This window comes from Chionomys nivalis, chromosome 25, assembly GCF_950005125.1.
Source record: "Chionomys nivalis chromosome 25, mChiNiv1.1, whole genome shotgun sequence".
NCBI classification, from domain to species: Eukaryota; Metazoa; Chordata; class Mammalia; order Rodentia; family Cricetidae; genus Chionomys; species Chionomys nivalis.
In genome coordinates this window covers 6,851,639-6,878,415 of record NC_080110.1, presented here as the reverse complement: position 1 = coordinate 6,878,415, position 26,777 = coordinate 6,851,639, and the positions used below count along the sequence as shown (strand labels likewise).

General features: G+C 43.3%; 1 protein-coding gene across 4 annotated transcripts; it reads left to right on the top strand.

The window, feature by feature from the left end:
- Positions 1-1,556: 1,556 nt before the first annotated feature.
- Tmpo (thymopoietin) lies at positions 1,557-25,462 on the top strand. 4 transcript variants are annotated; one of them, XM_057757569.1, is made up of 9 exons: positions 1,557-2,108; positions 8,355-8,481; positions 10,592-10,750; positions 15,924-16,021; positions 20,025-20,144; positions 20,244-20,339; positions 20,706-20,816; positions 21,578-21,666; positions 23,337-25,462. In XM_057757569.1, the coding sequence occupies exons 1-9, from the start codon at positions 1,833-1,835 to the stop codon at positions 23,617-23,619; spliced, it is 1,359 nt and encodes a 452-aa protein (XP_057613552.1). In that variant the 5' UTR covers positions 1,557-1,832; the 3' UTR covers positions 23,620-25,462. The 4 variants fall into 4 exon arrangements, with proteins under 4 accessions (XP_057613552.1, XP_057613553.1, XP_057613554.1 ...); XM_057757570.1 differs by lacking the exons at positions 20,025-20,144; positions 20,244-20,339; XM_057757571.1 differs by lacking the exons at positions 20,025-20,144; positions 20,244-20,339; positions 20,706-20,816.
- Positions 25,463-26,777: the final 1,315 nt, after the last annotated feature.

The window sequence follows — 26,777 nt, the reverse complement described above, 5'->3', positions numbered from 1 at the left end:
TGAGTTTTCTCCAATAAAACTTCGAAGAACGTTACCCTCCGGTATCAATGACACCTACCTCCTCCTCCAAAGACCTGACTCACTGACCTAGCTGACCCAGAAGTCTCACCCAGTAGGGCAGCAGTCAGCCTAGACCCTACTATGCATGCCATCTATGGTCAAACCTAGCCTGGTAACAGAACCATTTCAGTCAAACAGCGATGTTTATTTCCAAAAGTACAAGCAGACCACAGTCAAATCCTTCAGCCACAAAGATAACAGGATAATTTGCTAACTCGAGGATCATGAAATAAACCCATTGATTCTGTGGTCTGGAGGAGAGAAGACATCTCAGGACGCTGTTTCTTTAGTTACTATAAAACTCTACTGGGAAAAAAAATAAGATACACTGCACGTTGGGACAATTGCACATGGATTTGCTAGGGTCACCCGTCTGCAGTACCAGGCTTTTGATATCAGCTCATCTCCACAGGAAAGTAAAACACTTTCTACATATGTAATAAACGCTGGTCACGCTCGCCCCTGTTATATATGTTGAGAAGCATTTGTTGTCAGTATTGTGTTCTAGAAGACATTAAAACTGTAGAATATTAGGACTCCTTCAAGCTCTACCTCGAATCAATGGAATGAATTTTATAGAGCGCCTGGCTTCCCTTTAAAATTAAAACTCCAGTATGCACCACTACATGCATATGAAGTTGACTACTATATTAAGGAGTTTCTCAACATTATGCTTCGTTTTGTCCCATTACCAAACGTAAGATCTGCTGAAGTTATGTTGAGATCCTTGGTGTGTTTGGGGTCTTACCTAGCCGGATCAACTAAAACACAAAGCAGAGATTTGTCTTAAGCCCCAATTAACTATTGAAACCACAGCCTTAGCAACCGGGTAAGAAGCGAACGCGGAGATTTAAAAAAATGCAATTGTGTAACAAACTCAAGTAGTAGGGAAACATCCAGTCCTGGAAGTCTGCCTTTCCCAGGTTCCAGAACAAAAGAAGCCTTTGCCAACGAACGGGATTTGACTGCCTGCGCTCCACTTCAACTCCCCGAGCAATCACAGCTCGGAACACGGGCGCCCACAGCCTGCCCGGCTTCTCTGCTCCCCCATCGGGGGCCAGCACTGGGGGTCCAGGCCAGGCTATCGCCATCCTTCGGGGACTCAGCGTCCCGGGAGGGAGCCAGGCCCGGCCAAGGGTCCCCCCAAGAGCTGGCACCCAACTCGGGTCAACCGAAGGCGACCGATCCCGGTGCCAGGCTTCTCCGGAGCAGGCGGGGTTAGGAAGGAGAGGAAACGGGGCGCCCAAACAGCACCGCCCCGTGCCTTATCAGCGTCCGAGAGGAAGGGCGGAGGGGCGAGCAAAAGAGCGGGCCCGGAGCCCGAGCTCCCGCCCGAGCGCCTTTTAAACTGCGTTTCTGCACCTCTCTCCCTGCGCCGCGGCGGCTGGAACCCGCGCGAGCCGCCCGGCCAATGGGCGCCGCGCTTCCTCCCTCCACCCGCCAATGGCGGCGCGCGTTCTTGGGGCGTGCGCCAGCCAGGCCCCCCCCCCCCAACTCCCCAGCTTGTGTGTGGGCTCGGCTCGCCGCGGGCTCCCGGCTCGGCCGCTCTCGCTCCCTCGCTCGTTCCTGCGCCCGGGGCTTTTGTGGCGGAGCCGTCCCCGACTTTGTGTCCCGACTTCCGCGCGGCCCCGCGGCGCTGCTCCCGGCACCGGATCCCTCCTCCCCCGCCCCGGACAGCAGCAGCGAGCGAGAACGAGGAGAGCGAGCGCGCCGGCGTGAGCGACGACTGAGGGGCAGCGGAGAGGGGGGGGACCGAGCCGCCGTAGCCGAAGATGCCGGAGTTCCTGGAGGACCCCTCGGTCCTGACCAAAGACAAGTTGAAGAGCGAGTTGGTGGCCAACAACGTGACGCTCCCGGCCGGCGAGCAGCGCAAGGACGTGTACGTGCAGCTCTACCTGCAGCACCTCACGGCGCGCAACCGGCCGCCGCTCGGCGCGGGCGCCAACAGCAAGGGGCCCCCCGACTTCTCCAGCGACGAGGAGCGCGAGCCCACCCCGGTGCTCGGCTCCGGGACGGTCGCGGGTCGCGGCCGCGCCGCCGTCGGCAGGGTAAGGCCGCTCGGAGGAGGATGGGGGGGGGGGACGACCGCCGGGGACGGGCGTTTGACGGCCGCGGCGCGTGCTTGGCGGCGGGGCCGGACCCCCCGTGGGGTCGCCGTGGTCACCGAGGCCGCCGGCCCGGGAGGGGAAGAGGACTGGGGACGAGCCGCTCGGATGCTCGGCTGGCCCGGCTCCGGGGCCCCTGCGCGCTCCGGAGCCGGTGTAGACGCGGCCTCCCGAGCCCTGGGCTTAAAACCCCCGCAGGCTCGGCCCCAGCACGCGAGCCGAAGTTCGAGCGGTTTCCCGCTTTCGTGCCCAAGTGGCTCGCAAGCTAGGCTCAGAGCGCTCCCTGGAGGGCAGTTTCAGACATAGTCATCTCTGGCCAATTTTTATTTGAAATAAAGGCCTTCCCGCCCTTTTTTTTTTTTTTTTGAATAATTCTCTTTTGCACGCAGAGGTTCTTGGGGGACCGTTTGTTGCCTCGTGCGTGCTGCTCGTTCGCGGTCCGCCGGCCCCGCTTGTCGTGGGTTAGCGCAACTGTAAACTGGATGCTTTGCACTGCGTTTGGGAAAGTCGTTCCCGTAGGCGTCCTGGAGAGTCCTAGTCAGTGAGAGTGATAACCGTTTTTAAGACTTTGCTTGAGGAAGTTAAAGATTCGGAAGCAGGCAAAGTTGATGACGTATGAGTTTGTCCGTATTACAGTTTGAAGCCCCAGATCAGTGACATCTCCTGGGTTCCCCCAAATATTTGCTATTTGGGTTTTTTGGTTTTTTGTTTTTGTTCTTTGGGTACGCTTTAAATAGTTTTTGTTGTTGTTTATATTTAGAACTCAAGCATAAAAAGTAATTAAGACTTGATTGCTGTAACTTAACATCTTTGAGAGGCCCAGTGAACGTTTTGATTGGAGTTGTTGCGGCTGTTCATCGGTGTAACCGAAAATGACGGCGGCTTGCTTCTCTAGTGCTGGGTATTGAACCCACAGCCTTTTTTTTTCTCCGCTTAGCACTCCACCTCAAGTCAGTTTCTTCTTTGAAAGTTTTATACAGTGTTTTCTTGTTGAATGTTAGTTTTTTTTCTTTAAATGTTTTTTTTTTCTGGTTGCTCAAATGAAAGATGCGTCATAGACACGTGTGGATTTAGATGAGAAAACTTCGCTGCACTTCATTCCCCCAGTGTCTTAAGTCTGGCGCATGCATAGTGGTGTCTAGTAAGCACTAGCCCGATAAATGGAAGGATCGGGTGCCTGTAATCCCAGCACTCTGGAGATGGAGGCGGCGGATCAGGAGTTCGTGGCGATCCTCAGCTGCTTGAGCTCTTGTTTAAAACCAATAAATAAGTAAATGTTGACCGGCCACGCCTATTGTTGTATTCGGCACCTCCCCATTTGTGACTTTTGGGGGGAAAACATGCATTTTATTGCATTTTTTAATTAAACAAAATACTGGATTTCATTCGAAATTTTTTACGAATTTTCTCCCAGTTGACTACCCCCCCCCATTCTGCCCTCCCATTGGTCCCTTTTATCCCCTTCTACTTTGAAAGTTACACCTTTAAAAAAATATCTGGGTTCTGCATATGAAGGAATATGCGATATTTGTGTTGGGAAAGGGAGTTGAGTTGAGATAGGGTCTCATGACCCTGGCTGGTCTTGAATTCTCTGTGCTCAAGGATGACCTTGCCTCTGACTCCCAGGTCCTGGGTTATGGGTGTGCATCACCAATCCCAGTGGGAGAAAACGATGATAAATCTGCAGTTAAGAACAAACTTGGTGGCTCACGATTCTAACCTGGGAACTCGGGAAGCCGAGACAGGTTAATGTCCAAAAAGCATTCTGTTAGTTCTCATGTCTGAGTTCCTAGTGTGTGCTGATTTCGTTTTTTGACCTTAGCCATTCCGGCCCAACTCATCTTTAAATAACGACCCTACCCCTTTTTTTGAGTAGGTTGGGTTGTGCCTTAAGCGCAGAGGGACGGTTAAGAATCTTCTAGGCACCTTGTGGGGAGGCAACATGTACCTCCTGTGCCCCTGGATCTCTAAGCTAGCTCTGTGGGTCTCAGAATGATAGACAGGTTTGTATTCTCCACCTGCAGTTTTTACATTTTTAAAATGTAGAGCCTTTGATTGGACTCTGATATCAACTACTTGAAAAAATTAATATTGGCAATCAGTTGGTATTGTATTCTTTTAAGCTACGCAACTACAGTGAGTTTTGATTTTTAGATCTTAAATTGCCACTTTTAAGTCGTAGTACATTTATGATTACTTGTATAAAGTTATCCTTAGGGTTTTTTTTCTGTCTTGGTCTCCTAAGTGCTAGATTGCAGGCACGTGCTACCGTGTCCAGCCTTGGTAAACATTTTTAGTTAAAGGATAAATTGTTTCAAAGCACCATTATAATGTTCTACCATGGGTGCATATGATGGGGGGCCATGTGTATTTTGTCTTGTTTTCTATTTTTAGGCTTTAAACTCTCTGTCTTGATGACTGTTTCTGGGTGTTAAAATTATCTGGATAGTGAGCACAAGAGTAAACATCTATGGAGTTGCAATCTGCCTTTCTGTTTGAGCATGCAGAGCGTGCAAGTTGAGCTGTTAAGGAATCCAGTAGTGTCACTCCTGAGAGAACCTCTTCAGGGGGCTGGGGTTGAATCCAGAACTTCATGCATGCTTATTTATTGGATTTATTTACTTGTTATAGTCCAGGCTGGCATCAAATTATGGTTCTCTTAGGCTCATTCTGCTGCGAGTTCAGGCATGCCCAGCGTGCCTGGGCTGATGGTGACACATGTGTTTGGTTGTTGGTCTTTTCCTCTTTGTTCTGGGTTGTTTTGAGGCAGGACTCCTGTAGCTCAGACTAGACCTGAACTCTTGTGTAGGAGGGTGGCCTTGAATTCCGATGCTCTGCCACCACCTGTTCTGTTCATATAAAATATAAAAATCTAATAGTCATTTAATTAAGTTGGAAATTGATGAGGTTTCGTAGTGTGTGCCTTGTGTTCAGTAACTTACTGCTACAGTTAGTTTCTGATTTTCCTCCTCTTTGATGTCAGGGCAATGCAGTGCAGTTACTGTAGTAATAGTTACCAGGAAGGGGTGTGCAAAGGGATCATATAACAAGTGTGTAAATGTTGCTAGAGAACACACTGAACATTTACTAGATTAGTCTTGGGCCTCAGTCTCCTTACTTTGTAAGGTGGAGATATTAATGATCTGTCTCACAGGAGTTTTAGGATTCTTTTTTATTTGTTTTGAGACAGTTTTTAGGTGTAGCCCTGGGTGTCCTGGAACTCTCTGTAGACCAGGCTGGTCTTCAAATCAAGATCTGCCTGCCCCCAGGCAGTGTTAACTCACACCTTTAATCCCAGCAGGTGCGTGGTGGATCTCTTGAGTTCGGGCCAGTCTGGTCTATGGTTAGTTCCAGGATGGCCAGAGCTACACAGAGAAACACTGCCTCCATAAAACCAAAATCAAACAAAAAGGTCTGCTTGCCTCTGTTGGAATTAAAAGCGTGTGCCACCCTGCCTTGCCTGGCTTAACTTTTAGAGTTCTTTAAGTTGGTACAAGTATAATGCACTTAAAATGCAACTGGATACATAGCTCATGTTCAGTGGAATATCTTTTAATAGTAGCTGGATATGGCAGTTCATGCCTCTAATCCCAGAACTTGGGAGGCAGAGGCAGGAGGATTGCTGGGAGTTCAAGGTCACCCTGGATTCCAGCACTTGGAAGCTCTAACTGTCCTTCCAGAGGACCCAGGCTTGCTTCTCAGTCAGCTCTGACTTGGTTGCTCAAACCTGTAACTCCTTGCTCTGGGGATCTGGTGCCCTCTTGTGGCCGCACATGGTATGCACAGTAATACTGGCAAAGCACTCGTTCGCTTTTTGTTTTGTTTTGTTTTGTTTTTTGAGACAGAATTTCTTTGCAGCTTTGGATCCTGTCCTGGAACTAGCTCTTGTAGACCAGGCTGGTCTCGAACTCACAGAGATCCGCCTGCCTCTGCCTCCCGAGTGCTGAGATTAAAGGCGTGTGCCACCACCGCCTGGCCACATAATTTTTTTTTAAATATTTATTTATTATGTGTACAATATTCTTTCTGTGTGTATGCCTTAAGGCCAGAAGAGGGCACCAGACCTCAGTACAGATGGTTGTGAGCCACCATGTGGTTGCTGGGAATTGAACTCAGGACCTTTGGAAGAGCAGGCAATGCTCTTAACCACTGAGCTATCTCTCCAGCCCCACATAATTTTTTTTTAAAGAAAAGATCAATTTATATACTTAAAGCTACCAAAAGGAGAATTCCACACAGTGATACTTTCTTCTTGGTTGAAACTGCTGCTTTGTTAATTATATATGCCATTTTACCCGCCGTCCAATTTTTGTTCTTATTTAATGTATTTTGTTAGGTGGCATTCAGTTTTCCTGGAATTTTTTTTCCCTACAGATTAAATTTTAAAATCACAGCCTGCTGCTGGACCCCCTACTTTCTGGTTCACTTCATGATAACATAATGCCCACTCCAATTTCTTTTGTTTTTCACTTGAAGTTTTTTCATTATGGAAGTGTGGATTGGTTTCCTGCTTCTAAAAAAACCTTGCGTTGTTTCTGTTGTTGTTCTTTTTTATTTTCTCATCGCTCTCTGAGGGCAGACTGGAACCTAGAGCGTGCCAGGCAGACATTCCCCTATAGAGCTGTATTCACGGCCCATCCATCACTCCAATAGGAAATGGGGGCTGGAGTGATGGCTCAGCCATTAAAGGCTAGGCTCACAACCCAAAGCATAAGAAATGGATTGGTTACCAGCCTGGTCTACAAGAGCTAGTTCCAGGACAGGCTCCAAAACCACAGAGAAACCCTGTCTCGAAAAACCAAAAAAAAAAAAAATGGATTGGTTTTTCTCATCAAATTACACTTTGAATTATTTGATTTATGGATTAGGCTCTGTTTCTTTCCCTTTTTTTAAAGATTATTTATTTATGTAATGTATATGAATTGCTCTATCTGCATGTATACCTACAAGCCAGAAGAGAAGAGGACATTAGATCCGACTATAGATGGCAATAAGCCACCATGCAAATGCTGGGAATTGAACTCAGGACCTCTGGAAGAGCAGCTGGTTAATTTAACTGCTGAGCCATCTCTCCAGCCCCTGGGCTGTGTTTCTTGTTTCTCTGTTTTAATTTTTCATTTTATGTGTATGGTGTTATACCTGAATGTATGTCTGTGTGTCACTTGCCCAGTGCCCTAAGAAACCATTCAAATCCCCTGACACTATAGAGTTAGAGATTGATGTGAGCTACCAATTGGGTGCTGGGAATTGAAGAGCAGCCAGTGCTCTTAACTGCTGGGTCATTCTCTGGTCCCCTTTGCCTCATTTTTGATGCTTGGGATAAAAATGAGGTGCTATAATTGCATTTTTTTCTCATGTTGTCTTATATACTATATCCAGATTACTCAAACTATACATTAAAAATGGTAGCCCAGTATGAAAAATCAGATTGGGTCAGGTACTGTAGCGTGACTGTAATTCCAAGACTCTCAAGAATATGTTGACTAGGGCCGGGCGGTGGTGGCGCACGCCTTTAATCCCAGCACTTGGGAGGCAGAGGCAGGCGGATCTCTGTGAGTTCGAGACCAGCCTGGTCTACAAGAGCTAGTTCCAGGACAGGCTCCAAAACCACAGAGAAACCCTGTCTCGAAAAAAAAAAAAAAAAAAGAATATGTTGACTAGGGCTGGAGAGATGGCTCAGAGGTTAAGAGCATTGTCTGATTTTTTTTTTTTTCCAAAGGTCCTGAGTTCAATTCCCAGCAACCACATGGTGGCTCACAACCATCTGTAATGGGTCTGGTGCCCTCTTCTGGCCTGCAGGCATACACACAGACAGAATATTGTATACATAATAAGTAATAAATAAATATTTTTTAAAAAGAATATGTTGACCAAAGTTCATTTGTTTTACTTTGTTTTTATTTCTTTCTGGATACCTTTGGACGCACAATTGCTGTCTCTTCAGTTAGGCAGGGCCTTGCCAGTGAGACATACCCTCACCCCCAACAGCAGTGTTTAACATTTAAGTTACTTAAAGTTACTTGTGTATCGGGCTTGTTCAGTCTAACACAGTGAAACTTAGAAAGACCTTCACATAATTAATTTGCTGGGGCTAATATAACAATAAGTTACTTGCTGACTGCATAGAGAATGGCATGGGTGTAAATGAGTGCTCTCCAGGTAGAGAAGATAATTCTACTTTGTTTACAGAAAGCCACAAAAAAAACTGATAAGCCCAGACTTGAAGATAAAGATGACCTAGATGTGACCGAGCTCTCTAATGAAGACCTTCTGGATCAACTTGTGAGATATGGGGTAAATCCTGGTCCCATTGTGGGTAAGTTGATCAAATCTCAAAGTCTTTTCCAAGAAGCAAGACCCCAGATCTTTTTTTTTTTTTTTTTTTTTTTTTGCTGTAGCTTTAGAGCCTGTCCTGGAACTAGCTCTGTAGACCAGGCTGGTCTCAAACTCAAGAGATCCTCCCGAGTGCTGGGATTGAAGGTGTGTGCCACCACCTCTGCCCGGCTGGAATTGGGTCTTCAGGGGCTATCAGTCATTATTTATATAACCAATCAGCACTTAACTTTCCTTAATTCTAAATAAGGAAGATAAAAAATGAGAGTTTCCAGGAGGTAAAATGTAAGTTTGCCTATCGCTGCTGTCCTAGTCAGTGGTTGTTTCGCGCCATTCTGTAAGCCTGATCTTATCTGGCAGTTGAAGGGAATGTGGTCAGATCATCTCAGTGAGTTAAAAAAGTATTTTTATTTAAGTCTGTCTTGATAGCCCTCAAGGACAAATGGAGCAGAAGGCTGCAGCACCAAAGGCTCTGGATTCTCCTTAGCTCTTCTAGGTAGCAGCAGTTTTGCCAGGGTAATTGTGATTCTCTTACAGGGTTTAGGCAGTAACCTCCAGGTGAGAAAAATTCACACACAACTTTAGGTTTGTGTAAAAACTTGAACACTTGGTGGGGCTTGGTGTGTTTGTTATAACTATAACTAGAATCGATTTGGTTTTGTCCGTTGTTTAAGTCTGGGTTTTACTATGTAGCCGGCCTGTCTTTGCTACCCGAGTGCTGGATTTAAAAGTATGTGCTTCAGGGGCTGGAGAGATGGCTCAGTGTTTAAGAGCACTGGCTGTTCTTCCAGAGGTCCTGAGTTCAATTCCCAGCAACCACATGATGGCTCACAACCATCTGTAAAGAGTTATAGTGCCCTCTTCTGGCTCGTAGACATAACATGCAGGCAGAACACAGTATACATAATAAATAAATCTCTTAAAAAATATAAAATAAATTTTTAAAAAGTATGTGCTTCATAGGCTACTCACAGATAGACAAACCTGTGGCTATAATTACCAATAGACATTTGATATCTTTTGTAAAATTCTGAGAGACACTGAGATGTATATTACATGAAAATATGCTAAATTACATGTTAATGTGCCAATCGTTTGTCCTAAGACTACTTACATAGTTCCTAGATATGTGTTGTTTGTGAGCAATGTACCAGTTGCTCACAAACATCTTCCAGAAATTATGGAAAGATACGTGCCGAATGTAAATAGAAAAATTAAAGATATTCAAGTATGTCCTGCCCGGCTCTTGCAGTCTTTAAGTCCCAAAGAAATCACACAGGTCTACATTAGTTATAAACTGATAGGCCTAGTAGCTCAGACTTCTTATTAACTCTTTTTTTTTTTTTTTCTTGTTTTTTCGAGACAGGGTTTCTCTGTGGTTTTGGAGCCTGTCCTGGAACTAGCTCTTGTAGACCAGGCTGGTCTCAAACTCACAGAGATCCGCCTGCCTCTGCCTCCCAAGTGCTGGGATTAAAGGCGTACGCCACCACCACCCGGCTTCTTATTAACTCTTATAACTTATATTAGCCCATTATTCTTGTCTATGGTAGCCACATAGCTCAGGACTGTATTCAGCAAGGCAGTTACATCTTGCTTCTTCTGTGGCTGAGTCATGACTGCAGACTAAGACTTCCTTCCTCCCAGAATTCTCATCGTCCCACCTCTACTTCCTGCCTGGCTACTGGCCAATCCACTTTTATTAAAATACAATTGACAGGGTACACACCATTGTCCCACAGCATTATGGTCTTGTGTTACCGTTCCAGAGAAACAATGCTTTGGAAGAGGACATTATGTGTTATTTCTAATCACTTACTTTAGAACCATGTTAGTTAAAAGCTGATTTCCAACAGGTGCTAGAAAGATGGTCCCAGTTTGAAGTCTGCACTGCTCTTTATGAGACCTGAGTCTTGGCTAGAGCCCACATTAGGTGGCTCACAAAGGCCCGCAACTCTAGCTCCAGGGGCACCTGGCTCCTCTGGCCCCCAGGCATCTGCTCTGTCCCATGCACATAACGTTGTGTTGTTGTTTGTTTTTAATCTTGTAAAAAGATAGTTTGTGCCAATAGTAATGGAACTTTTGCATTACCACAGGGACAACCAGGAAGCTGTATGAGAAAAAGCTGTTGAAACTGAGGGAGCAGGGGGCAGAATCGCGATCTTCTACTCCTCTACCAACAGTCTCTTCTTCAGCAGAAAATACAAGACAGAACGGAAGTAACGACTCTGACAGATACAGCGACAATGAGGAAGGTAAATTTTAAATGCTGTTAGTCAAATGTGTGGGAGTTTTCCTGACTCAGTATTGACCATAAAGAAGGTAAAGTTTAAAACAGTATTAACAAAATATATGGAACTTTTTTTTGTCTAAGTAGCCATTTAACTTTTGCTTCAAATAGAATTTTTGTAAAGGCAAAGTTCTTTTTCTCCATTATCACATCTCCAGAAGAAATCATTAATTTGATATTTGTTTTTTCAATTTTTATGTTTGATGATCAGTTTGATAAATGCTGCTTTGTTTTTTTTTAATTCTATATAAGAGTCTTATGTGCTATTTTGTTCAGTGTTATAGTTTTTAGATCATTACATGTTTATTTCTTATAATTAATAATATAGTGTTAATATTTAAATATGACCTTTCCTTCTCTATTGATAAGCATACAAGTTATTTGAAAAATTTTGCTTACATAATTTGATTTCGTGGTAATTTTGACCATGATTTTAAATACTTTTTAAAATAGAACAAGACATACATTCCTTTTTAAATAGAATAAATGCAGGCTTTGATATTTAGAGTTTTCACTCATAATTTGCTAATTTTGTAACTATTTAATCTGACCATGCCTTCCAAGGCACTGTGTACCAAATTGGTTGCCAGGAGTGAAGTATAGGGTCCTTTTCTTCAGCAACACTATTTTAGCAAGGAGGCAAAGAGTAAGACCAGCCCAGACCAGTCACGCTTAAACTTCCTGCCTCTTTTGCCTCTACAGGAAAGAAGAAAGAACACAAGAAAGCGAAGTCCACTAGGGATTTTGTTCCTTTTTCTGAACTTGCATCCGCTCCCTCTGGTGGATTTTTTCAGGGTATTTCTTTTCCTGAAATCTCCACCCGTCCTCCTCTGGGCAGGACTGAACTGCAGGCAGCTAAGAAAGTGCACTCTACTAAGGGTGCTGAGCCAGCCTTGCTGGGGCAGGGGCAGACATCCATTCCTTCAGAATCTAGCTATGATAGATGCGTAGAGAAAAGTTCTCCGTCATCTTTTCAGCGTGAACTCGCTGCCAGGTTGGCCTCTGCGGCCGCTTCTCCTTCACTGATAAGAGAGACCACTACTAGCTACTGTAAAGACACAGTAGAAAGCATTCACAGTGGAGGGAGGCGTAGAGCCCAGCCGGCGTGCACTGCGGGGTCTGAGGTTTCGGAGCAGTCAGTTCTCTCTAGTGAAAGGGAAGTGCTGCAAGAGTCAGAGAGATCCCAAGTCATTTCTCCACCGCTTGCCCGTGCAATCAGAGACTACGTCAGTTCTCTGCTAGTCCAGGGTGGGGTCGGCAGTTTGCCTGGGGCTTCTAATTCTGCCCCCATACTGGATATAGAAAACATATGTAAGAGACTCAGCCAGTCTGGCCGTGAAGAGTCTGGATCCCTGTCTCCTCCCCACAAAGTCCCTAAACTCAGTGAGACGCCTGTAAAAGAAGGGAATTCAGGGTCACGTGTGGCATCTCAGGACAAACCTGAATCTGAACATATGTCTGCTTTTGCCAAAAGTGTTGTCTCTCGTTCCCTTACTACCTTAGGAATAGAAACGTCTAAACCACATGATAAAATAGATGCCTCAGACCCGTCTTTTCCTCTGCATGAGTCTATTTTGAAAGTAATTGAAGAGGAGTGGCAGCAAATTGATAGGCAGCTGCCGTCATTGGCATGCAGATATCCAGTTTCTCCCAGCGAGGCAACACAGATACTGTCCGTCCCAGCAGTAGATGATGAAATCGTGGGGCTCGTTTTAGAAACCACCCCAGGAGCAGCAAGTCAGGCGTCCTCCGTTGAGTCTTGTGATAAACATGTGGACTTGGCTCTCTGCAGATCCTACGAGGCTGCAGCATCCACAGTGCAGATCGCAGCCCACACTGCCTTTGTAGCTAAGTCTCTGCAAGCCGACCTGAGCCAGGCGGCGCAGCTTATTAGTTCAGACCCGAGTCATCCACACCAAGCACTTGAGATTCTGAGCAGAGCCTACGATGCAGCTTCATATCTCTGTGATGCTGCATTTGATGGAGTGAGGGCATCTGCCCATGCCATGGGGTCTTCTACTGTGGGCCGGCGGCATCTGTGGTTGAAGGACTGTAAGATTAACCCAGCTTCAAAGAATAAGTTGACTGCTGCCCCCTTTAAAGGTGGGACATTATTCGGAGGGGAAGTACACAAAGTTATTAAAAAGCGTGGAAAGAAACAATAATAAAGAACAGAGGCACAAGCTTTGACTTGTAGAATTTATGGACTTCTAGGAATTTTCTTTTGAGGCCTTTTAGTCTCAACAGAGCTGATTTCAGGTGTTAAGCTCCCATGCATCAAAGCATAGTCTGATCGCACATCCAGAAGCCTAGTAGAGTTACCTAACACTTTCACACACGTCTTACATTGTTTCTTTCTGGTTAAATAGTTTATAACTCTAGATTTAAAAAAGAGTTCCAGCAGCTGAAATATCAGTAGAATCCTCACTTTTTTGTTGTTGTTGTTGTTTTATTTTGTTTTGTTTCTGACGGCTCTTTGTAGCCCTGGATGTCCTGGAACTCACACAGATCCCTGCCTTTGCATCCTAAGTGCTAGGATTAAAGGCATGTGCCACCACTGCCCTGCAGCCTCACTTTTTTTCCTTCTTTTTAGCAGTATCATTCACATACCCTTAAGCCTAGATCAGAATTAAACATTGTTAATCACTTGTTCTTTTTTTTTCTTCTCCAAGGAATTTATTTTGCAAACCCTAGTGTGCAGGAATGCCGAGTCTCACAGCAGTGATAGGCTCGCGCCCCGTGATTTCAGTCTGCTCTGCTCTCTGCTGCTTGTTTTCATCACACACATCTCTTGCCAGCGACCTCTGTAGCATAACTCTTTTCGTCACTCTTGGCTAACTATATACATGTTCTCAAATGTGTCTGCATTCTTGTTCACGCTTTTGTCTACAACACACTTCGTGATAATTCTAGATCATTGTAACTCTTTGAGTGCCAGGGCACAGACTCGCTGATTCAGACACTGCAAGAAAGGAAGGGAAGGGGCAGCCTCTTGGTGTCTAGAGGCACGTGCTGAGTGCATATGGCCCCAAGTTCGGTCCACCACCCTGATGAGAGTTTAAATCTAGAGATACTTTGTAGGAGAACGATAAGAGATATGTGTACACACATGCTCACAGGTGTGCTTATTTTTTTAGTAAGCTAATTTTAAAAAGCAGTATCCAGTTGTGCATTCAGATAGAGGAGGTAGCTGGTGGCTCACGTTTCACATGAGCACGCAGACCACACTTTGAGGGACGCACTATGGGTGGCATGACTTGTTAGGTGAGTAAGACACTACAAAGACAGGGCTCTTTTACTTACATGTACTTAAAAGGGGTGTGTTGTATGTCCTGGGTAGTTAAATTTCAGATCTGAATGCAAAATTACAATTTAAATTATTTTCTAAAAACCTATACTCCAATGTCTGTGTCTGTATGAAGCAATGTATTACCCTGTTTTCATTTGTATGGTGGTAAGGTAAGGGAGCTTGACTAGAGAGACATGGCGAGTAGTCTAAGTGTGTACATGTCTACTCCTATTGTGTTCTTAGACTCCACATTCCATCTCTGCAGCTGTGGTATTTGTCTTCTGAAATGTACATGTATACATGTACCTGTTAAGTACTGTGTGATTTCTCTAAAGCAATGTATTCCTGTAGAATGCTTCGACAAATTCAATAAAGTTGTTAAATTTGAACAGTTTGTGTGGTCTCCAGAAACATGTTTTATGTGTGCTTTCTTATTGGAGTTTCAACAAGTTGAATATTTGGATGAACATACCCTTTCCATTTTATCATTGAAACATTCCAGGAGTGTAATTGAAAATATTCTTGTCATATATACTTTCATATTTAAGGACCATATATTTAACTGGCTGTTAGAATCTAAATTTGAACAAGGGCTTAATTTGAAACCAGATAACTTATTTGTCTAGTCAGTTTCTGTTTCACTAGTAGGTTTTTTTGCTCTATGCTATCTCAAGTTTCTGAGATTCTGAAAGAAAGAACAAGAGTAGATTTATTATACCAAGGAGTGTACCAGATAGATTCACTCAAGATCTAGTAATAGTGTTGGGGATAGACTTGATTGCTTGGTCTTATTTGATTGTTATCAATCATTGTTTGGGGGAGAGGGGCATGGCAGGCATGTTTGGACTTACATTTAAGGTTATATATAAGATTAGACTGGAAGGCCAACAAGACACAAAGTTATCCTGATCACTTTGAAGCGTGACTACAGAAAGCAAACTCTTGGAATAAAAGTTTTAGCAGTAATTGCTTTACTGTGACCGAAGTTGAAAAGTGAAAGGTTTTGCTTTGTTTTGAGGCAGTCTCACTGTGTAGCACAGACCAGTCCACTAGACCCTCCTGTCTCTGCAGCCCCAGGTGCTAAAATTACAGGTGGGCACTACCATGGCTGCTGGGAAGTTAAATTTTTCAATGTATTTTAAAGATTTCATATAGGTCTTCAAATTACAGTAAAATCAAGACTGAAAGAATTGGAACATCAGCTCTTTAAAACTATGTTAGTGCATTAATGACTTTAAAGAGACTCATCATCTTAGTTGCTTATTTTGTTGTTGGGGATTGAACCTAGCACCCCAAGTACGTGCTCTACTACTGAGCTACCCCCCTAATTAAAGCTCTCCTTGGCAGCTAATATTTATTATCAAATGATTGGTGCCACAAATCTTGTTTTTAAAATTCTCCCCTTCCACATGCTAAATTTTAATTTAATAGCTAACTTTTGCTGTGTAACAGTGATGTGTCAGATAGACAGAAAAATGCATCCACATTGGCTTTGGTTTCTAGTGAAGAGCCTGCACAGGAGCAGTTCGAATTCTCTTTTGTTTAAGGTTATTCTAGGGGTGGGGAGAAATGGAAAAGAGAGTAACTAGGAAGGAGTAACCAGATTAAACAGTGGGAAGCCACAAAAAATGGACTGAGATTATAAAAGTAGAGGTTTAGGCTGTTTTGCTTTTTGTAAGAGGGTTTGTTTGATAAATTTTACTAAACAGTTTTGCTCCATTGATGTTTTGTAACAATAAACAGATTGTCATGTGTGCTGATGTGTCTAAAACCACGGTTCCAAAGTAATATTAGTAAAACATACCTCAAGTGTTTCGGTAAATAATGATTTCTCCAATGTTATTTCCAGACTCTAAAATAGAGCTCAAGCTTGAGAAGAGAGAGCCACTAAAGGGCAGAGCAAAGACTCCAGTAACACTCAAGCAAAGAAGAACTGAGCACAATCAGGTATCGGGAGCTTTATGGTAGCTTTATGATCACCGTATGCAGGTGTGAGTCACCTACCTCATCTGTCCCGCCTGTCGACCAGCTTACTCCCTCAGTCCGCTTAGTCTCGTTGTTAGATGGTGTGGGAAATAGGTAGTTTGTGGGCTGCGTCGGTAGCATAGCCTGTGGTGTCTGTCCTGTGCCGAGGAGCCACACTGCCCACTTTGTCATTTTGGTGCAGTGGATTTGAACCTGGGATCTCGGGTGTGCTGGAGGCCAGTGCTTCATTTTGAGAGGGATGGTTTCAGAAGACAGAAATGTCCTTTTGATTCAACTTCTTTGGAATTTAGATGAATAGTTTTATATATCTGTTGTCTTTGTGTCTAGACTTCTGAATTTGAATCGACTTTGTTTCATCATTTGTGGCTTTCCCCTACACTTTGAAGTTAGTATGACTCTAAAACTACATTATTTAAGATAAAGATTTACAATTGGGGGAGGGGGATGACAAGATACAGTTTCCAAGAGGAAAATTACAGGAAACTGGGGCGAAAATAAGTATAAGGCATTAATAAATACATTGCTTTACAGAGGAACTTACAGGCTCTAAGTTCCGCCTGGTTCCAAGGATTCTTCTCATCCTTACTCCCCAACTAGACAACGTGTTACTTTGTTATTCCTCTGTCTCTTTATTCCTCCGGCCCCACCCCACCCCCACCCCCGCCCCAGTGTCTGCCTCATTTCTGCGGTGGCTTTGAGATAGTGTTTCACTGTGTAGCCGAGGCTGGCCTTGAACTTGTCAAGCTTTCTGCTTCCTGAGAGATGGCATTGAATCACAGCTGTGCACTGCCCTGCCCTGCTTCCTCCAGCCTGTGCCTCCCAGATGCAGGGTGGCAGGATTGTGTCACCGTTCCTGAATAGACGTGGTTTACTGGGTAATCTAGGCGAGGACTCTGTATTGATTCCCATTGCAGCTCTCTTCTCCCTGTTTGACAGCCATAGTTGATCGTGACAGTATTTCCTACATTCGGGCAGGGGAGGCTGTTTCAAATGTTTCGGTCCTTTTCCTGATGGTCTGTATAATCTGCTATCCTGGAGACTAGACCTGTGTGTGACAGTGTGGTAGACTTTCCTTTAGTCACAATTGAAATGTTGGATGTCAGGGATAGAATAGTCTTTTTAACTATTATAGTTGGACTAAGGCTACTTCACTTGAACACAAGTATGTAGCTGGTGACTCCTACATCAGACAGTGTCGACCTTAGGAGTTGGCCTGGGTGTGGATTCAGTTTCTTTGACAGTGTTCCATGAGTGATGGAGCCCTCCTGTAAATACACTAAAGTTAATTAGCACGTTCGGATGCTGAAAGGCTGTCTCTTGTCTGGCCTTTTTACTAAAGGTTAGCAGCTGTGGCTGACAGTGCCTCAGGTCATGATGGCTTTATTTGAAATTACAAAATGATGGCTCTTCTCTTTGCCTCGTTATTTGCTCTATAGCTTTTATTAAAGACTTTCCTTGCTGGGTTCCTTAGTTACCTTGAAGTCAGATATTACAAGAGAACCAGAAAAATGCCTCTTATTTGCCAGTTTTCAAATTAAAGCACTCCATCGTTTTTAAAGATGATAAATGTTTTTGAGACAGTCTCTTGGTGTAGCCCAGGCTGTCCTGGAGCTCAGTGTAGACCAGACTGGCCGAGAACTAACAGAAGTGAGAGGTTCTAGAATTAAAGGTGTGCCCAACGACACTGGATAATAAATGTTTTATGCTGTGATTTTTATATTCATGATCAGTTGTAATACATAATGATTACTCCTTCATACCAGAGCCTTCTGCATGCAGTACAAGCACTTCACTACTGGGCTCCATTCCCAGCCCAATAGATGGGGTCTGGAGGCTCATCCCTCGTTTCCCTTCTTTCTCCCGTCCTTACGGAGAACTTGTGAACACACGATGACATTTCGAGTTTACAAATATAGGTTATAAAGTTGGTTCTGACACGTTTCTCGTGCTGAGTATCTTGTTTTTTCTAATTATTCTTTTAATTTAAATATCATGTTTTGCATGTTTCAGAGTAAGGGTAATAAGTGCAATCCATTGTATTTTCATTAAGATATATCACTAGGATATAAAGTAAGATACTGCGTGTTATGAGTGCTTTTTTTTTTTTTTTTTTTTTTTTTTTTGGATTTTTTCGAGGCAGGGTTTCTCCGTAGCTTTTGGTTCCCGTCCTGGAACTAGCTCTTGTAGACCAGGCTGGTCTCGAACTCACAGAGATCTGCCTGCCTCTGCCTCCCAAGTGCTGGGATTAAAGGCGTGCGCCACCACCGCCCGGCATATTGTTTTATTTTTGCTCCTTTCCCTTTGCATCAGTCATAACCTTCCTCCCATCTGTTCAGCTACTTTCCTTGGGTGAATGTGTGAGTTCTTTTCACGTAGGTGGTGTTTATACCACGACAAACAGCCATTTGCAGGTGGCATTTCATCTTTGTCCATGTGTCTCGGGAAAATGCATGAGTGAAGGGGTTGTGTAGTTTTTCTAGGTGTCATCAAATGCCTTGTACCCCAGCAACACGGAGAGTGCTGTTCTCTGTTGAGGTAATAGAGTTAGTGGGAATGGTCACTACCCAGGCCTCACCTCCGTGTGGGTAGTGAGCATTTGAGACTAACAGAGCCTCATCCTCGCTCATTGATATAGTAGTCTCTTTCCCCTCTCTCTCCTACTGTCCTGAAAGTCAAATCCAGGAACTTTGACATGCTGGGTACCTACGCCATCCTTAAGCTATACCCCTTTGCTAATAGTTTGAGAGAGTCTCACTGTGTAGCCCAGGCTAGCCTCAAGCTCCACACCCTACTGCCTCAACATCCTGTGGTTCACAAGTGTATACCACCGTGCCAAACACTTTTTTCTCGTGGGGGGCTGGGGTTCAGAGCTTAGCTTTTGTTTGGGGTTTATAGCCTTCAATAGTCCATCTCCTGTATATGCCTCAGCCACCTGATGCCCTCTGGCTTATTCGTCTCTTAGTGGCTTAATCAGAATTCAGTGAAAGGTTTGTTTCTTCCATTTGTCCCCATGATGAGTCAGAACTTGTAGGGAGCATCTTGCTGATAGTCGGTGGGACTGTGGTTCCTACTGGGCCTCAAAGCATAGAGCACTCACACTGTGTATATGCTAGTAAAATAATCCTCTGTAATTGTTGGGTGCATCTTTCTGCCATTGAATGATCATTGCTGTGAGCGGCAGTGTGTGCATATAGTCACAGCACTGCTAGGCCAGCATAGGGGCATGATGAGCTGGAGGCCAGGGCTGAAATGACGGCTACACACCACGATTGAGACTACGGGCTGATGCTGTGTCCTCTGTTGACATAGTTGGGAATTTGACTGTTAATAGGAATTCATTGTTTTAATATGTTAAGTGTTTTATTTGTATGATTTGTCTTTTACATTCAACAGGGATTTGTTCCTAGCAGGCTAAGGAACCCTGAGGTTCAGATTGTGAGTCAGAAATGCTAAGCTGGGGCTGGAGAGGTGGCTCCATGTTAAGAGCTCTGCTCCTGTAGGGGACCTGATTTGGGTTCTCAGGCTCATGGGTGCCTCACAGCTGCTTGGAATTCCTGTCCCGGGGATCTGACGCCCTCTATGGCCTGTGATATGTATGTGCACATACCACACACAAAACACACATAGCTCTCTGCTTTCTGTAGGGAGGTGAGAATACAATCACAATTTGACATTGACTTGTTAGGGACCTTGAACCTGATTGTTTCCTAAGGAAAATAACACTTACAGATGCTTAGGAAATTTTGAGTTTAGAAAGTGGATTGTAACAAATGATGTGCGAATCAGTTGCCATCGGTCCTCTCTGATTACAAGGCAGCACAGTCAGTATCTTTACGTACTTCTAGGGCATAGCAGTGCTTGTAATTGCTGGCATTTGGAGAGTTGTTGGCTCTTGGTGTGATAAAATGGTCGTTAAGGCGATTGTGTTAGAATCTGACTATTTAACGTGTCGATGCTTGACCAGAGCTACTCTGAAGCCGGAGTGCCTGAGACTGAGTGGACCAGTGGATCTTCCAGAGGCGGACCTCTGCAGGCACTAACTAGGGAGTCTTCGAGAGGGCCCAGAAGAACGCCAAGAAAAAGGGTGATGCAAGGCTTATTGCTTAGAGTTGGGTTTTCAGATTGGTAGGGATTTAGTGGTTATTTTGCATTTATTGTTTTTGTTCTGTTTTCAAACTAACAGGTGGAAACTTCACAGCCTTTTCGTATAGATGGTGCAGTAATTTCAGAGAGTACTCCCATAGCTGAGACTATAAAGGCTTCAAGCAACGAGTCCTTAGTAAATATGTTTCATAACTACCTAAGTGCTGCTCTTTGATACTTATCCCACAGGTGGAATTTGGGAGGTGGTGAATTCTGGCAAATCACAGATTTATATTACATTTTACACTAATTTACTCAATCATTTTACAAATAAATTTAATTCATTGTGGAAGAATCCTAAATAACTGAAAAATACTTTTTACTAAATATTTGAAAAATTACAAAGAGGTCGCATATGAAGCACGGAATGTGTTTCTAGATCCTGTTACTGATATTTTATTAGGGGAAAATCAAAGCTGCAGAAGTGGAATATCTTTCTTCATTATAAGTGTCTTTGCTATGTTTGCCTAATCCTGAGTCTGAATAATTTGAATCTTGGCAGGTGGTCAATAGGTTGACTGGAAATTTCAAGCCTACATCTTCTATTCTGCCAATCCCTGAGTTCTCAGACATACCCAGAAGAACACCAAAGAAACCATTGACAAGAGCTGAAGTAAATGAATACAATTTAGACCACTGCTGTCACTCATCTGTCAGAGTTATTTTCTTAATTGGGAGGGGACAAAATTCTGCTGGGAGGTCTGTGTATGTCCACGTGTGAATATGTGGCTTAAAGACAATTTTAGTTTTGCAAATGGAAATTAACATAATATGACCTACTAATCATACCGTGCTCTTGCTGCTGTGTGGCTCTTCAGTTCCTGACTGCAGGGAGTCTGTGTGCTGCTTTGTAACTTTGTGTCACGGATCCATGTTTAAAATGCTCCTTGGGTGTAAGGGAAGCTGCAAAGAATTTCAGATAACTGGTGAACTCCTGTCTGATCTTTACAACGCTAACCGCATGGCTCGCTTTAATCTTTAGCAAAGGAGATGATTTATTTTTAGTTGGAATAGCTCAGTTGACTTAAGATACAGGTCTGTATTAATTAGGCATCTTCTGCGTTTAACCCTTTACTCTATCCCAGAATTTCTAACCGGAAAAAAACAGTGCGCTCTGCATGCAAAACAAGGAAGTTTAGTAGGGAATTTGCAGCCAGGTTGCTGGGTGTTTCGCTCTTGAATGTGTGGCAATTTTCCCTCTACTAACTGCCTTAAGATATTCAGTCATGAAGTCTAGGAGACTTGTAAATACTTAGATGATAACAAAGTTAGGCTAGATGAGAGGGTATTTTGTTCCTAAAATGTTTAGGTATTTTAATTATTGCTTATGTATCCTAAATTTTAACTTGTGGTTGTTTCTTTGTTTCTTACTAGGTGGTCGAAAAAACAGAGGAAAGAAGAGTAGAAAGGGATATTCTTAAGGAAATGTTCCCCTATGAAGCATCTACTCCAACAGGCATTAGGTACTGGGAGTGATTAGATGGAGAATAGAGAGCTCTCAGGTCTTCATCGCGGCGTTGCTGTCCCTTTGTTCTCAGCTGCTGTGGTTCACGTCCGTGACAACTGAATCGCCTGAGTTTATTTTATCAAGCCAGATTATTAACTCTGTTAGGGAAGAAATGGGGACCGGGTTTGGCAGTACTTGGGATAAAATCCAGGAGGTCATACATGTTTGGTGAGCTCTGTCCCACTAAGTTATAAACTAAGTTATTTTTAATTTTATTTTGTGTGTTCCTGTTTACTTATTGGAACCAGGGGTAAACACTGGTGTCAAATGACTTCCTCTATTGCTCCCCACTTATTATTTTGAGACAGGGTCTCTCACTGAACCTGGAGTTTGTGGACATGGCCAGAATGTTTGATCCACTGAGCCATCTCCTGAATCCTTCCTGCTTAAATTGAGACAAGGGCTCTCACTAAACATGAGGCTTACCAGTTCAGCTAGATTGACTAGCCAACAAGCCCCAGGAATCCTGTCTTTGACCTTGTCAGGGGGTTGTTTTCCTTCTTCACCTGGGTTCTGAGGCTCAAACTCAGGACAGCAAGCTTGGTAGGCAAGCAGTGACTGTTTTCACTGGCCGAGTCAGTTGACTAGCCGTGAATATACACACATGCTCATGTGCTCTGTGAGCATGGGTCCTCATGTTAAACTAAGCCATTGTCCTAGTATTGCCTGGGTTGGCCCTGAACTCACTGTGTAACTGAGGATAACCTTGAACCCCCATCCTCGTGCTTTCACCCAAATGCTGAGTTTACGGATGTGTTGTGTGTGGGCAGGTTTCTTCAGCTCCTGACATACCTCCTATGTGCGGGATTGCAGGCATGTAGAACCATACATCACTTAATTTTTCATTAACCTAGTATCTTTCTTCTTTTCCTCCTAAATAACCTTTGAAAGCCGTTTAAGATGTACTTAGAGAGTATTTAAGATGTACTTAGAGAGTATTATCTTATAATAAATGGTGCAGCTAACTTTTTTTTTTAATATTTATTTATTTATTTTGTTCTGTATGGCATGTTCTGTGTATGTGCCTACAGGCCAGAAGAGGGCGCCAGACCTCATTACAGATGAGCCATCATGTGGTTGCTGGGAATTGAACTCAGGACCTCTGGAATACCAGGCAGTGCTCTTAACCGCTGAGCCATCTCTCCAGCCCTGCAGCTAACTTCTTTAGAGGGTTTTTTGAAACAGGGTCTCTCTGTGTAGCCCTGCCTGGCTGACCTAGAACTTGCTCTAAAGACCAAACTGGCCTCCCAAGTACTGGGATTAATTAAAGATTTTTGCCACCACTCCTGGCTAAAGGTGGCTGAAGAAATGGCTGTGAATGCTGAGACCCTAACTCTTAGCTTTTTGGTTGCGAGCCCAACCTTTCTAAGATTAAATTTTAAAGATTCAAATATGGTTGTGGCTTTAGCTCTATAATAAATGCCCACATAGCGTGCAAGGCCCTGGCTCACCTTCCACACCACCACAGAAAAAAAGAAAATACAGGAAAACATGTCACAATTAGGCTCCCTGATTTTATGTGTCAGTTTCTGCTGCTGCTGTATATAGTGTGCTTAGAATTAGTGTGTGTACTAACATCTGTTGTTGCTCTGAGGATAATCTGAAATTCTCTTTCCCTTTGAACAGTGCTAGCTGCCGCAGACCAATCAAAGGGGCTGCAGGCCGGCCGCTGGAGCTCAGTGACTTCCGGATGGAAGAATCATTCACATCCAAATATGTCCCCAAGTATGTTCCCTTGGCAGACGTCAAGTCGGAAAAGACGAAGAAGGGACGCTCCGTTCCCATGTGGATAAAAGTGTTGCTGTTTGTCGTGGTGGCAGTTTTTCTGTTTTTGGTCTATCAAGCTATGGAAACCAACCAGGGAAATCCCTTCTCTCGTTTTCTTCAAGAGTCTAAAACGTCCAACTGAAGAAGTCACTTCGGCACATTCAACTTGGTCTCCTGTTTTTCATAACTGTAGAGAAACATTTGTGTCCACTGTTGACTGAAGAACTGAACTTGTGATTTCACCTCAGTGCTGCATTGCAAAGCAAACACGGCATCCGCATCCATGGACCTCATTTCAATGCTGTGGACTCCGGAGATCACACTGTGCCATATGAAGAGGTTTTTTTAGCTTCGGAACTTTTTTGTAGGCTTTATTTTTTTAATGTGGACATCTTATTTCACTTTTGGGGGAAATGCATTGTTTTGTGTATTTGGAAATAAGGCAAAACGTGGTGTAATGTGAAGCTACACATTAAATACTTGGAATTCCTACAGAAAAGATTTATGACTTATTCTCTACTGAGTGAAAATCTTGCAACTGTGAATGGAGTTCAGTCAGAGAGGGCCACGCAGTTGTCTTCCTGTAGCGCAGTGGTTTCTTCATGGAAGGTGCAGCAATAAGCTCTCCTGTGACTTCTGTGAGTGGTGGCATTGCTGTACAGTCCTGTCATACTGCCTGAAATACTTTACATATCATGAAAATCCTGCTTCATTAAAACCACTTAAGTACACTTTGTTTTCCAACAGGGATCTTTTAGGGCAGCTTAGATGCCAGTTTTAGGCTCCTGTGAGCTGGCTGTGCCTGTGGGAAGAGCTGGTAGCTCGCAGGAATCCTGTCAGTGCAGCTTATCATCAAATAAGTGTGCAAGGTTGTTTACTTAGAAGTCAGAAACGAAACACTGGTCCTCTGTTTCATTTGGATTCATTGTTTCAACATCTATTACCAAAAAATCTTTTTTTGCAAGGGGGTTTTTGGTTTTTTTTTTTTTGGGGGGTTGAAGAAGGGTGTTTATGGGGCTTTTGTTTGCCTTAACCATATAATTCCTGTTGTAATTTGATTTAAAAGTATAACATTTGCTTTTAAATCATATATGCAGTAGCAAATGCTTAATCTGTAATTCAAATAAGGTGGGCATTATGATTTTATGTACTCTTGAAATGATTAACAGTATCCTTATGGCTGTCTTATTTTTTAGCTGAAATTTACCTCATGTATGGCGTAGATAACGTTGCATTAAGTTTAAATTTTAGTAGAATCAAGGAAAGCATAAAAATTCTAAACTTAGTCATTTAAGTTGCAGTTTTACAGGCACTGACCATAAAGCACACTAAAAATGTAAATTATTTTTAATAACATCCAAAATGTAAAGATAATTTTAATTTTTAAAAAGGAGGAAGCTGAAGATGAATATTTAGACCAACACACAATCCTGAATTAACTATTTCTGTGTTTAGCTTTTAGATGTTTTGTAGACTTTTTAAGTAAACTTTTGCCATAGCGACTATAGGTCTGGTCTTTCAGGGCATGTGGGAAACTGACTGAGGTCTGAAGTGCTTGCCTCTCTGAATAACGGTGTCTTTTGAGATGAGCCACGGGGGGCCATGTTTTACTCAACTTTTCCACTCTAAGGGAATAGCCATCTTTCTTCCTTTGTTTTCGGACATTGCTTCTCAGATTGCTTTCAATCTTTTGTTGATAATTAAAAATTGTGAGAAACCCCATTTAAATTGTTTTAAGATGTGGGGAAATAAATCAGATTTGACATACATAAGGTCAGTCTGGAATAGGAAAACTATGGTCCAATATATCAAAAGTAGGACCAGGTAAAACATGCCATTTTTTTTTTTAAATGTGTACTTGGTCTTCTGTCTGTGTCTGTTTTATTCCATAGAGTAAATGTGTCCTTGATGTAAATGCAAAGCATTTATTAATTCCTAGATGTAGACTTTGCAATATAATTCAGTAATAAAGTAATTAACCTCTAGATTCGTTGTTGTAATAAATGATTTTCAAAAACCATAAATTTTAAGATGTCTATGTAGCATTTCTCACATGATTATGATTAAGCTTTAGTTTTTGTTTTAATCTGTTCCTGCTTTCCAATTATTGTAGTAATTGGGTCTCCATTTGTTCCAAAATGTGTCCTGAGCAGTCATTAGAGAATGACATTTGGAGTCTCCCAAAGCACCACTTCCCTCTGTAATGCAGCCTGTGACCTTCCCAGCCGTACGTCTGAGTTTACTGTCTCCACCACCTCCTTTTTTAAGACAGGGACTTACTACGTAGCCCTGGCTGGCTTCGAACTAGCAGATCTGCCTCTTAAGTGCTCGTCAAAGGAGCACACAATCACACTGGCTTGTGTTGCTATCTTAAGTGTTTACATGAAACACTCAGGATCGTTTGTCTTGCTTGAGACTAAACCTCAGTATGACTGGAATTCATCATAGCCTGTGTTTGTGAGATGGAGGTGCTGTTTCTGTCTTTGTCGTTTGTGCGTCCCTCTGTGGAGATTTAAGTTTGTGAATCTCAGTGTCTTTGTATTCCTCCCTGTGTGCCGAGACTACTCTGCCCTTCTTGTATATGGAGTTGGACTTCATAATCATCCTATGGGTAGGTATTTTTCTTTCTCGTTCAAAAAGAAATGCTTAGGTTGATTCTGTGTAGCTGTAGATCAATTCCGTCCTGCTCCATTTTCTTTTTTTTTAAATATTTATTTATTTATTATGTATGCAATATTCTTTCTGTGTGTATGCCTGAAGGCCAAAAGAGGGCACCAGATCTCATTACAGATGGTTGTGAGCCACCATGTGGTTGCTGGGAATTGAACTCAGGACCTTTGGAAGAGCAGGCAATGCTCTTAACCACTGAGCCATCTCTCCAGCCCCATCCTGCTCCATTTTCAACCTTGATAGTTAGTACCTCAAGTTCCAAGCCCTTTGTGTACCCTTGTGGGTTAAGTAACTCAGTTCTTTCTGGTTTTTTGAGACAGGGTTTCTCTAGCTTTGGATCCTGTTCTGGAACTAGCTTTTGTAGACCAGGCTGGCCCCAGACTCATTGAGATCCTTTGCCTCCCAAGTGTTAGGATTAAAGGTGTGCACCACTGCCCAACTTTTTTATATTATTATTATTATTAATCATATTTGTTTTAATCTTCCTTCTGTGGACATTTAAGTGCAAGCCTTGCTTGGTTGTGCTAACTCGTTTTCTGTTTTTGTTTCCTGTCTTCCAAACAGCTCTTCCTTTGCCGTCACGTGCCTCCTCATCCACTTATTAGTAATAGTCTCCGCAGGAAAAGGCTC